Source organism: Ambystoma mexicanum, chromosome 8, assembly GCF_040938575.1.
Source record: "Ambystoma mexicanum isolate Mex_15411 chromosome 8, UKY_AmexF1_1, whole genome shotgun sequence".
In the NCBI taxonomy this organism is placed as follows: Eukaryota; Metazoa; Chordata; class Amphibia; order Caudata; family Ambystomatidae; genus Ambystoma; species Ambystoma mexicanum.
The window spans coordinates 309,722,805-309,735,360 of NC_090929.1; the positions used below are offsets into that span (position 1 = coordinate 309,722,805).

At 42.7% G+C, this 12,556-nt stretch overlaps 1 protein-coding gene across 1 annotated transcript in view; it reads left to right on the forward strand.

Annotated features, from left to right (window-relative positions):
• Positions 1 to 12,556, forward strand: part of LOC138471867 (ficolin-1-like) — a 323,001-nt gene that overhangs the window by 216,118 nt on the left and 94,327 nt on the right. The window contains exons 6-8 of the mRNA XM_069609726.1: positions 852 to 887; positions 3,379 to 3,506; positions 9,567 to 9,696. Of these exons, the coding sequence (XP_069465827.1) occupies positions 852 to 887; positions 3,379 to 3,506; positions 9,567 to 9,696 (294 nt within the window). The remainder of the gene's footprint in view (positions 1 to 851; positions 888 to 3,378; positions 3,507 to 9,566; positions 9,697 to 12,556) is intronic.

The following is a 12,556-nucleotide window of genomic DNA, read 5'->3' on the forward strand; positions in this document are numbered from 1 at the left end:
ATTAATATATATATAATACATTAAATATATTGGGGATAAAAAATGAGAAATGTGAAGCCTATTGTAATTGTTTTTTTTAAGGATATATCATGGAATGACATGGGAAAATGTTAACTGTCTCTTATTAAGGTGTGCTGTCTCTCTTCTTTTTGTTGGAAGTATGGTTTAAGATTAATGAAACATGAAAGTTTTTCTTTTTCACCTGTTTTAAGATTGGAAATATGAGTGATATATGTTAAATCTTTTTTTGGCTTTTTGAGTGTTGGATTTTCTTTTGTAAATGTTTTTTTTATAAACCAAATATACATTAAAAAAAGCAATATACATATATATATAATACATGATTGTGTACTTTATTACATATTATTCTAATGTTTATTACTGTTCAAACTAATATTTGTGCAGACTGCATATTGAATACATCATTCTATTGTATGTATTTAAGGTATATTATTTGTTAGCATTCATGTATGGAATGAGCTGCATTTCTGTTATGAAGCCACAATCTTCACATAAAGATGATATGATTTTGAGGACACAAAAATATATTTAATCATTAAAATACAACTTTAAAAAATAATGTACTTTTTTATTCGTTAGATATAATAAATACTGTTTGCTTTCAGTGTAAAATGTATTATTTGTAACCCTTTGCTTTTACCTCTTTATTGTGTGATGTATTATTCCTGGGATATTGTACTGGAGAACCTCAATTAATCATCCTCTATGTCTTTCGCATAGCTTCCTCATATTTTCCATCTGCTCTGTCACCCAATTCGTTGTTCCTCCACAGAATAACATTTCTATTTTCCAAATGGCATAATAACATTTCTCTTTTTTTCCGTACGCAGAACAGAACACTCTGGATGACCTCTTCTGCAAGAAAGGTAAATGCAAGATGTAAACGCCAGCTTTTGCTACTTTACTACTACTACTTTGCAACTGCATAAGGTTACACGCATGTGTGTAACCTTACACCAAAGTTATGGAATTAAATATGTAGCTGTGCCAAATGCTAGTATATATTATTACAAACGTTTTAAGACATTATTCTCAGTTACATCTGCCGAAAGATTTTGCAAAGGTGGGCTGGTCAGCTCTCTTCCTCCTATCCACTTCTGTATGGTGGACCACAAGGTTCTGTTCTTGGTCCTCTTCTCTTTTCTTTGTATACCATTCCTTTGCCTGATGTTAGCTCTTCATTTAATCTTTCCTGTCATTTCTGCGCTGATTATAAAAAAATATTTTCTCCTCTACATTTTCCTCTTCTCCTCATAACACTGTTTCTTCTTGTTTGCTTGAGGTCAAGTCTTGGATGGCCTCGCTTTCTTCATCTTAATCCCTCTAAAATTGAGGTTCTTTTCTTTCCTTCCTCCTCCCCTTCTCTTGTCCCTCCTCCCCCTGGTCTTTTTCCTCGATCTCTCCTTTCCTTTCCTTCCTGTGCTAGAAACCTTGGTGTCGTCTTTGACACCTCTTTCTTTTTCTCTACATATTTCTAATACTGCTTGCTCTGCTTGCTTTCAACTCTAAAATATTCAGTGTGCTCGTCCTTTTCTTTCGGTTCAGGCTACTAAACTTCCGATCTAGTCACTTGACTTTTCTTGTCTTAACTATTGCTCAGTTACTTTATTAGGTCTTCCCAAGTCTCATCTTGCCCCTCTACTTCTGCTTTCAATTCTGCTATTAGTCTTCTCTTTCAGCTGCCCTTTTGCTCTTCTGTTACCTACCCCTTTTCTTCCTTCTGCTTCCTTACTTTCTTTTGATCTTTATCTTATCTTTCATTTTCTTTGCTTTGTTCATAAAGCTCTTTATGACCTTGCTCCTTCTTATCCTTGTTCTCTTGTCTCGTTTTACTCTCCTCTTTGAACTCTTCATTCTCACTCTCTTTTTCTCTTTTCTGTCCCTAAGCCACCTAGTGCTTCTTCTCGATTTAGTTATTTTTCATTCCTTGTAGCTAAGCATTGGAATGCTCGTCTGCCATCCAGTCGTGATTCTTCTACTCATCATATTTTCCGTACTCAATTTAAAACCCGCCTCCTTCTTTCTCTTTCCTCTGCTTAGTTTCTGATTATTGATTCTGCCATCATTGTCATTTTTATTGTACCGATGTACCTATTTCATAAAGTGCTTTGGCGAAAGCGCTCAATAAATAAAATGAATACCATATAATACAAAGCCGCCCCATATTTTTTCATAAAGTGTTTTCTTGTTGAACTCGTCCCGCTTTGGGCAGGAGATCAGAACCAACACAGCCTATAACAATGAACAAAGAGTTTGGCTTTTGTGAAAACACAGCATAGATATTTCCTGGGCACTGCCATAATGGTTCTACTGGCCATAAAATAGCAATAGCTGGAAAATGGCGTTAGTGCCTGGGCATATTATTGCAGTACCCCAGCAATGCCTTTCTGATGCCTACATAGGTGCCAACATTTTTGCCTTTGCCAATGCTTGCTTTTAACACAAATTCAGTGTGAGGAACAGATGCAAGGACAGGCTTAGTGCTGATAAGTCAAGTGGCTAAAGTCACACTTCGTTAAAACATATTTAATACACTAGTATCTGGTTTATAACTGCAATTAAGACATTAGCTTTCACAAGGCTAATCAGAAAGCATACCACTAACTCAAAGAGGTCCCAGGAGTTGGGTTTTGGGCAGGGAGGGGTGGGTAGTGCGTGGAACTCTATACAGGGACTCGCATGGCCATGGGCCGTGAATAGGTGGGTAAATATCTAAACAACATCCACAGGCTTTTGTGTCCCTATACACAATACCTTCTCCCTTATCTTCACTTCCCATGACAATAGTTTCAGTTTAAAGGCAGCGCTTATAGTACCACCCAATAGCAAAAACTAAAAAAGTGCTCATTGCTAGCAGGCGGCTACCAATGTTAGTGCTTGCATGTTGTAGATTTCCCTGCGTGCCATTTTTTTCCTTTACAAAACGTAATGCAAAGGTGAAGCGTAAACACCTTTACGCCTCACTTTTACTTTCCGTCTTGCTGGAAATATATGAATTCTGGATGCCAGTTATGCTTGGCAGGCAGTGTTTTCAAGGTACCAGTATGGATTCTGCCTGCATGTAGCGGGTGTTAAATGAAGATGGATTCCATAGCAACCCATTTGTTTTACCCCTGCATGAAAATCTCACCCATGCATAAAATGAAGTGTGCTGTGAAGATGGAGGAGGAGCGCACGGTGTAAACGCTAATTCAACTTTAAATGTCCCAGAGTGATGAAGCCATGCGCAAATTGCTTTGCACCTTGCTATGCTGCACTGCTGCTTAGAAAATGACCGAGAGTGTGTTTTAATCATACATTATTTTAATTGAGTCTTCTTGCTTTTTCTACTCACCCTCTCTTCCCCAATCTATGCAGGAGCAAAAACCTGCAAGGAGCTGCAGCTGAGAGGGAACACTGTGGGTGGCTGGTACACCATCTACCCTGATGGCTGTACTGCCATGCCTGTGCTATGTGATATGGAGAACGACGGAGGAGGGTGGACCGTAAGTCATAAATAAGGGAGTGGGATCGTGTTGGGCACTAATCTGAGACGCCTCTGAGAGCAGCTATTCACGGGATTCAGGGGATCCCGCAGAAGAAATCACTCACCTTTCTCCAGTTCATAGATCCACCTGCGTATGCCTCTTGACAGCAGCACATCCCATTGGCAATTTAATGTCATCAATAATGTGTATTGAGCTTCCAAGCAGTCAGGTGAAGCAAAAACACATGGATCCGTAGTGGATTACAACTCTTTAAGGGCATACGGTTCCATCCAAGAAATTATTATCATAAGTAAAATAAATTCAAGATTCAAGTGGTTTAGCAGTTTTCAACATACAGACACACGTGCCCTGACTTTCCTGGGTTCCCTTGGCTGGAATCTTCTTCCCATTCTATTGTGAAGAATTGATCATCAGTTTTCTGATGGGTGCCCATCAATTGAGGGCACCCAGGCCTAATTAAATCTACAGTGTGCTTTTATCTAGGCAAGCTTCATTCTTATTTTAATCACATGTGTACTGTCATAAGGAAAACACATAGAAAGAACAGCAACCATCCCATAGATGAAGCCTGTACTTGCCCCCTATAATTCTATATGTGCAAGTGGAGTGTATTGGCCCCAAAAGAAGCTTCACAGATTTTTAAATCAGCATCTTCACCCTCTAACAACTAGAATCCCAAAACATGGGGGGAAAAGGAGATTTCCAATTCATAATTCTTCATCAACATTTGAATACCCTTCTAAAGAAGGGGTCATCAAGAAAGGCGAAGTAGCTGCCACAGGGCACCCAAATCAACCATGAAGCCCAATATGCAACAGAGATGAGTCTCATCATCCTTCAGGCTTCTCAAGCCCTTCCAAAATGGCTCTGGCCACCATGTCCTGTGTGAATAAACATGTGTGGCCAGTGCAAAATAGAGAAAGCCTCCAGGCAGCAGTATACAGTATATTGCACAGGCACGTGTGCTTTCTGTAACATGCAGCGGGGGCCATTCTACAAAGACCCTAAATCTCACTGAGGGGAACCTTGTCTATTTGTCCTTAAGTACAAAAGGTCCCGGCTGTGCAATTTTGGTCATTTCCAAAACAAAGTGGCAATGAAAAGAGTAAACCAAAGGCAAAATTGCCCATACTTTAAATGGCAGCATTCCAAATGGATTACTAAGGAATTTGCATGCTTTTACCAGTTGTTAAAAGTCAGGTGGATTCCACAGGAATTCCTTGCTTTTCCTCCAGAATGAAGTACATGCTGGTGGAATACCATGGTGACATTTGAAGGTGGAGCAGGAATGCACAACAGAGATGTATGTCCCATTCTGTACCCCTCATCCCCCGGGTCATAAGAGCAAAGCTCGTTTTCACACTTTGCGTCTAAAATCCGGTGGTTTAGAAATGACACTCAATTCTTTCAACCATAGAGCTTTACTAAATAAAGCAGGCCATCAACATGCTGTTCTCAACACTAATCATCTATTTAACAGCAGCCAGTAGCATTAAGAATAACAGTGCTACCTTCCTATGCACTGCCTATAGGATTTCTATACACCTGATGCATTCTCTGCACAAAATATTCTTCAGATTGGATCTATAACTATCTCTGGGCTCCTCAGGACTATCTTTGCAATGTATTCACCTCGTCTCCTTGCCCATGCCTCCATTGTAGTCTTGATGTTGACGTTTGTATGCAATTTTTCAAATGAATCCAAAAGTCGCTGTCTCCCTCTGGAAATTACCCCATCCTACATGCCCAACAACGTCTCAGGATGCCCAATATTCCCTCATTACCCTCCCAAAGCTTTTATTCTATGGCTTCAACCCTATTTTCAACATGTGTGCCCCAGGAAATGGCACAGCTTAACACTGCATTCCCTGCCTAGGCAGACCATCCACTGCAGTCCCGACTGCTGCTAAACCTTCTACCTATTCCTTTAAGTCACTAGCCGATGCATCCAGGTTCGTCAAACATCAAGAGAGTGGCTTCAATTCTTCCCCTATTGTGGCATTAATAGTTCTACCTTTTTATGGTCCTTTTGAAGCAAATTCAAATGTCAAAGGTCCCTTCTGGAAAGCCTGCGTTCTCCATCAGCACCATAGTGAGGGCACTCTATGTACAACTCTTTTGTCATGGGTTCCATTGTTTAAAAAATCTGCACCACCAAGGGGGTTCTCACCTATTGGGTTTTGGGGGGCATCCCACCAGTACCTGGATCCTTAGCTTTAAGGCATAGATGGTGGGCTAGTTTTGGGGGTCAAGGGGCAAAAGAGAAAAAGGCAAAAAAAGAAAACAGAGGTCAAAATCACTTCCAAATGCAAATTTCAATCACATTCCAGAGTGAGTGCCAAATCTGCTGAAAGCACCTGAGGACCCGATGCATCAGAAATACCCTTGGATCAGTGTCACAACTTGACCCTAAGTCTTTCCGTTGAGTGGGACAATCGTGGAGCAGGTCACATTTAAGCCATTCAGTCCATTTATGAGCTGTTGTCTCCCATGAGTTTCCCAACATCATGACAGAAAATCGAGGCATGCATTAAGTCCCACAAGTTAACCCGGAGGCTTGCCAGCACAAGCAAGGGAAGCGGACCAAGTCCTGTGTGCAGTAGACATCCCATCTAACTTGCACCGAGTGAGTCAAGATCAACTCGCAGTTGGTGCCATCCTGCTTGCAGCAAGCAGAAAGCTGTGTGGCACTTTCCACCAGATTTCCAATTTAGGCACCTTCACAAAGCCACAATTATAGCCATACCAGACCAACCCACCCCACCTTTTAGCCCACCATCATCTGCATGCAGGGGCCTGCACTTTGGAAGATTCTGGTGGCACAGCTAGTGAATGTTCCACTGGAGCTCTTCGTCAATATGAGCTCTTTGGTCCGGAGCTATCTCTGCCCCCTGCACGCTTTATTTTTTTATTCATTTCTTGTACTAGGAGAGCATTATAACCTTCAGAGAAATTAAGCTCTCTTTTGATGAGTCCCATGTCCCACACTCCTATTCAAGTAACATTAAGTGTCTTTTATCTCAGAATAAAGGCAGAGTAATAGTTATCCAAAATGTCAGAGAACACACACGCACAAACACATATAGCAGATAAAAACATTTTATTTGTGTTCTGTAGTGAAGGGCTAAAGGAATAACTACAGTGGTCAGGCATAACTAAGCAAGGGAATTATTGGCAAAAGAGGTTCAGGATAGCAGAGTCCATCAGAGGGTTTCCAGCGTTAGAGGAGCGAAGGTCCAAATCACAATACCTAATCTAGTTTCCCCATGTCCATGGTTTCCGGGCATACAAAAAGAATATTACAAGTTGCTCCCAGCTTGGAGGTGGTTTTCAGAGTGTCCATGGTGCTGTGATGCAGGTCTACCAGTTCAAGGCATGGTAGCATTTCCCTTGTAGCATAGGGGTTTTTCTATTTAGGAATGTCTTCCACTACCAAAGGTTTTATCATTCTACAGTAATTAAGGTGGTCGTTGCCACCATCGGCTCCATTGAAAACCTTTCCTGCCACTTACCGCTCTCCCCAATGGACACAGTCCCATTCCACCTCATCTATAGATCACACAAGCTCAACATCTCCTTCATTGAAGACTTCACAGACTTGGTCACCACCATGTCTCTCATGCACGCCATAAACATCTTGCATAGGTACTTTAGCAGCGATGGCAAACGAGCAACCAACTCAATGAAGGAAAATGTCCACTGCATTGTCAACACTGTGAACCTCACACGACGGATGAAAGAACTAACTAACAAGAATAGTAATATTGTAAACCTCCATCACTGCCCTGCCCACACTTCCATAACAGCTCTTGAAATCCCACTCGATTGGTTGAACCATCTGGCAATCCCCTTTGAAATCATTCATACCACCTCAGTCAAGCACACTCATTGGAAACCCACTAAACAAGCCTTCAGATCATTCAAGAAATTCTCATTGGTGGCTCTCATAGAAAACTTGCAGACCTCCACCCCACATGATTTACCACAGATGAACCAGGACTGCAAATGGCTTCTCCATTAACTCAACACCACCCTCACAACCAACCTCAATGGCCATTGCACCAAAGACTAAACCTTGCACACCCTTTACCTTGAACCACTTTGAGCAATCGTGGCTGTGAACCACATTCATAGCCACCAATACGCATATGGCAAACAGCTCTACCTCAGGATATTCTCTATTGAAGACATCCACTGGCTCAAGGTCTGCCTCACATTACTACAGTCCTGCATGTCCAGTGATTACCTGAATCTCAATCCCTCCAAGACTGAATTCCTACTGCTGACCAACAGCACTGAATACCCTGACATCCAGACCTGGCTCTCTGCTTTAAACATTGAGAGCTTCACACCCCAGCTGGCCACATGTGACAAGTCCCATGGGTTCGACATCAACAGATACATCTCCTTCAAGAAGCACATAGCAAGGAAGACACAAATGGCTTTGTACAACATTTCCCTCCTGCAGGAACATCAATCCCTACATCCTAGAAAACAGCTTCAGATCGCCTGTCAAAGCTTTGGTCCTCTCCCACCTGGATGGTGGTAATGCACTTTTGGAAGGCTTTACAGCGACTAGCCTGGTATCCCTGAGGTGTGTCCCCCATGCGCCAGCGTGACTCATCAAAGAACTCGACAAATTTGACCATTAACCCTAATCAAACTATCATCTTCAAATCCTGCTGTATCATCTACAAGGATGCAGCCCGGAAGTCCTCAACCTACCGCACTGAGAAACTCACTGTCTCTAATGGCTTACGATCCACCATCAGCAAGGACATGTGCAGACTTGAGCTCCGCTGGTGCAGAAAGGAAAACCAGAGGGCAGGCCTTCACTGTAGATTGTGGAACCTCCTCCCCATCAACACCAGATTCACCCCACAATTGTGTTAGAATGTGCTTTGAAATCGTTCAGAGCGTTAGTACATATTAAGACGTGTAGGTAGGCATCGCTTGATTCAGTTTGAAACAGTCAAGCCACGAAAGAGCTTTCTCGTGAGAGGATTCAAACCTGCAAAATTGCACAGTTCCCCTTGTTTGCGCTTTGAATTGGTTTGAAATAGTTTCAATCGTAAGCACCTTTTGGTTCAAATCAGGTTAAATCTGAATGAAAGTCTAATATCAGAGAAAATATAAATAAATTAAGCAAAACAGAGAACGCTGCCGAATGTTCGATCCGGTTTTGCAAAAACGGAACTGTTCTCTGCTCGAGTCTCTTGAACCAGAGTTTGAATCTTTCAGAGCATTTCAAGTAGGAACTTTAAAGGGTTTCAATTTTTGAAGATGATTTCATCTCTGTTATTTAGATCGGTTTCAATGTGATTCAAGCATTTTTCCCCTATCTCTAGTTTAATCTAGCCTTCCTGTGCTGGAAACTTTCACACCTGATCGATCTTGTTGTTCCTTCATAGGCAATGAAGGCTTTGCCACGTCACGCAAAACTGTAGAAAAGTAATATTAAATCTCCACTCCATATACTAGCACAGAAGCAGTCAAACACTTCCCTTGAAAGAAGCATTTAAGAATAGTGATATCTTCTTTGGATTCTTCCTTCTCCCATAAAATATCCTTTCACAAAAGACAAGGAGGAAATACACGTGTGCAACAGAATCTAATACAAATGGTGGGAGCGAGAAAGAGCTGTTTGCTTTGAACAGAAATAAAGCTTTCTTCATAGACCCATAAGCAGTGGTCGAAGTGGGTGGGAGCGGTTGGGAGTGGTGCTCCTCTATTTTTTTATTCCGTTTTACTGTTTCTATACTTTTATTTTAAAACAAAACAGTCCCAGAATGGATTTGTTTTAAAATAAGTGTCGGAAGCAGTTGAAAGTTGCATTTCTGTGCACTGCACTGAACGTTCCCTTAAACATCAGGCGTATTTGTTTGTGGGTTTGTATTGTGTGTGGAAGGGGGTATTGTGATGGGGTTTGTGGCGAGCAGGGCAGGCGAGCAGGGAACATAGTTCCACTACTTCTTTTCATACACTTCGACTAGTGCCCATAACTATTCTTGGCCTTGTTCAACTCTAATCCATGCATGCCCTTTATTCTTTTCTCAGGTCTTCCAAAGACGATGGGATGGTTCAGTCGGTTTCCAACGCAACTGGAGCGCATACAAAAAAGGTTTTGGCAGCCAGCTGACGGAGTTCTGGCTTGGGAACGACAATCTGAACATCCTTACTTCAAACGGTAGAGTATCAGCCACTTGTTTACAGTACATTGAAAAGCTCTTTTATCCATTCACGACTTCAGTAATTGCTCTTACAGAAATTAGGCGCAGTCTAGAGCACAGTTCAGAACAGTCTGCAGAGGGCTTTGTGGCTGTACTTATTCAGTTTTAAGCCAGCAGGACCTTTCCCTTGAAACCACGCCTCCCACATACCTGAAAATATTAAAATCTGACGTAGCACGTGCGCGGAGGTTGGAGCAAAATCTGGAGCAGTCTGAAAAGGAGTTTGTGGCTGTGCATTTTCAGAGTTACCTGCGACCTGTTCCTCGAAACCACACCTCTCACTCACCTGAAAACCTTAACAGCTGAGGCTGCGGACATAGCGTAGGTTTATGGTCAAAGTTTTGAATACATAGTTTCGAAATACAATATTTTCGAAACAAAAGGATCGAAAAAAATTAATTCGAATGCACTTTTATTTGGGTGGATCCCCCCCAAACCCCTGTTTTTTGGGGGAAACCCACTAATTTTTCCTATAGCAAACCCAAAAAGAAATGCATACAAAAAAAAGCATTCAAACATTTTATTTTCGGTCCTTTTGTTTCGAAAGTATTGTATTTCAAAACTATGTATTCAAAACTTTGACTGGACACCCATAGCGTATGCAAGGGTGTGGAGCAACATTTTTCTCCATGCCTCCCACTCACCTGAAAACGTTAAGAACTGACGCTGTAGCGCACGTGCTGGACAGTGGAGTAACTTTGTTCAAAATGATGGGGGGCTGAGGGGTGATATAACATCTAAATGAAAGGGGCCTCTGGCAAATGAAGGGGACAAAATGGTGTGCCAGGAAAGTTGGAGGAGACAAACACTCTTGCCCCCCTGTAAAATTACACCCATTAGTGTGAAGCAGTCTGCGGTCAGCAGATGGGAGAAGGAGGACGTATGAACAAGTTGGTGCCTCTGCTCTTTACCATTGTAGTCGGGTAAGATAATGTTCACTACAAAGGTAATCTCGCCTTACAGCTATCTCTGTAACACTAGCCTAGTACTGCGAACACTTACTCTAATCGCAACATCTCTGAGTGAATGCCTTATAAATGAACACCTTGTCGAACATGAATGAACAACCCCCAGCTCGGCTTATCTAGTGACAAATGAAAAATCACTGCTGTGTCTGCACCCGTTGAACAGCAGGCATCCCCAGAATGCAATTCAGTTGCCATATAGACAAAATAGAAACATCAAATCGCTCTCGCTCTTCTATGGCGAAATTCGTATTAAGAACTCTGGTATATCGTGCAGAGGGAAGCTAGTGGTACGGAGGTTGGGAGGTTTCACTCAACAAAGCCTTGGAGACGATAACAAAACCTCAGTGGAGGCTACAATAATGACTGCCCCCACAAGAATTGGAATTGGGACACCCCACCTCCCCCAAAAACTATAGACCCATCACCACTGTCCCCTTCCTCCTCAAAATACTGGACACAGCAGCATACCTACAGGTTCAACATTTCATTGAAGAGAACAAACTCCTAGGACTCCGACAATCAGGCTTCCGCCCCAGACACGGGACCGAAACCGCCCTACTTGACCTGAAAAACCAAATGGACGATGCCAGAGACATGGGCAAACCAGCACTTCTCCTACTTCTTGACCTATCCGCGGCTTTTGACCTCGTGGATCATGACGTCCTATGCCACCACCTCTCCTCTACGGCCAAATTTTCCCCTAAAGCCACAGCATGGATCACTTCCTTCTTACAAGACAGAACCATGCAAGTATTCTCGGACCTAGCATCCGCCTCACCTACTATCATACTCTGTGGTGTGCCCCAAGGCTCCTGCCTCTCACCCACCCTCTACAACATCTTCACACGACCCCTTTTTCTCATTCTTGACGCCATGGGCATTTCATACACCAACTACGCTGATGGCACACAGATCCTCCTCACCCTCACTGGCAACTACGACACTGACTCCATGACCCTCAACAACCTCTACAACACCATCCAAGCCTGGATGGCAGACAATGGACTATGCCTCAACTCAGACAAGACTGAACTCCTCCTGGTAGGCTCACCCGACCCGCTGAAAAATCTAGACTCCCAGTTCAGTCACTTCACCATAGACTCCATCAAAATACCTGTCTCAGAATCAGTCAAAACACTTGGCGTCTACTTAGATTCCAACCTATACATGGTTAAACAAGTCAACGCTATAGCCTCTGCAGCTGCATATCATGCCAAACTAATCAACGCAGTCAGGCCCTTTCTCTCCAAAGAGAACTGCACTAACATAGCCAGAGCCATCACTGGATCTAGGCTTGACTATTGTAATGTACTCTTCCTAGGTATATCCAACAAAAACCTAGAGAGGTTACAAATCATTCAGAATAGCGCTCTCCGGGCAGCCCAAGGCATTGCCAAACGAGAACACATCTCGGAAGCCAGAAAACGAGCACACTGGCTCCCAATAAAAGAAAGGATCATCTTCAAAACGCTGACACTGACTCACAAGTGCTTTCACCTTACTGCCCCCGACTACCTCTCCCAAAGGATCCACCCCGTCTCTACTACGAGGCCAACCAGATCACCATATACTAATATGCTTTCTGTGCCATTAGTAAAAAAAGCCAGAGCTGGCGGCTCCAGCTTCCCATATCTCGCACCCACTCACTGGAACGCCCTACCTCCTATAATCCGAGGTCAGGCCTCCCTTTGCAACTTCCGCAAATCCCTAAAAACCATCTTATTCACATAAGATTCCTCGCACCAGCTGAATACATCTCCTATGTTCCAGTGCATAAACTGTTTGTAATGACCAACTGTACCAACCAAAACAGCAGCTCTATGCCTGTTGAATACATAATGTACTGATG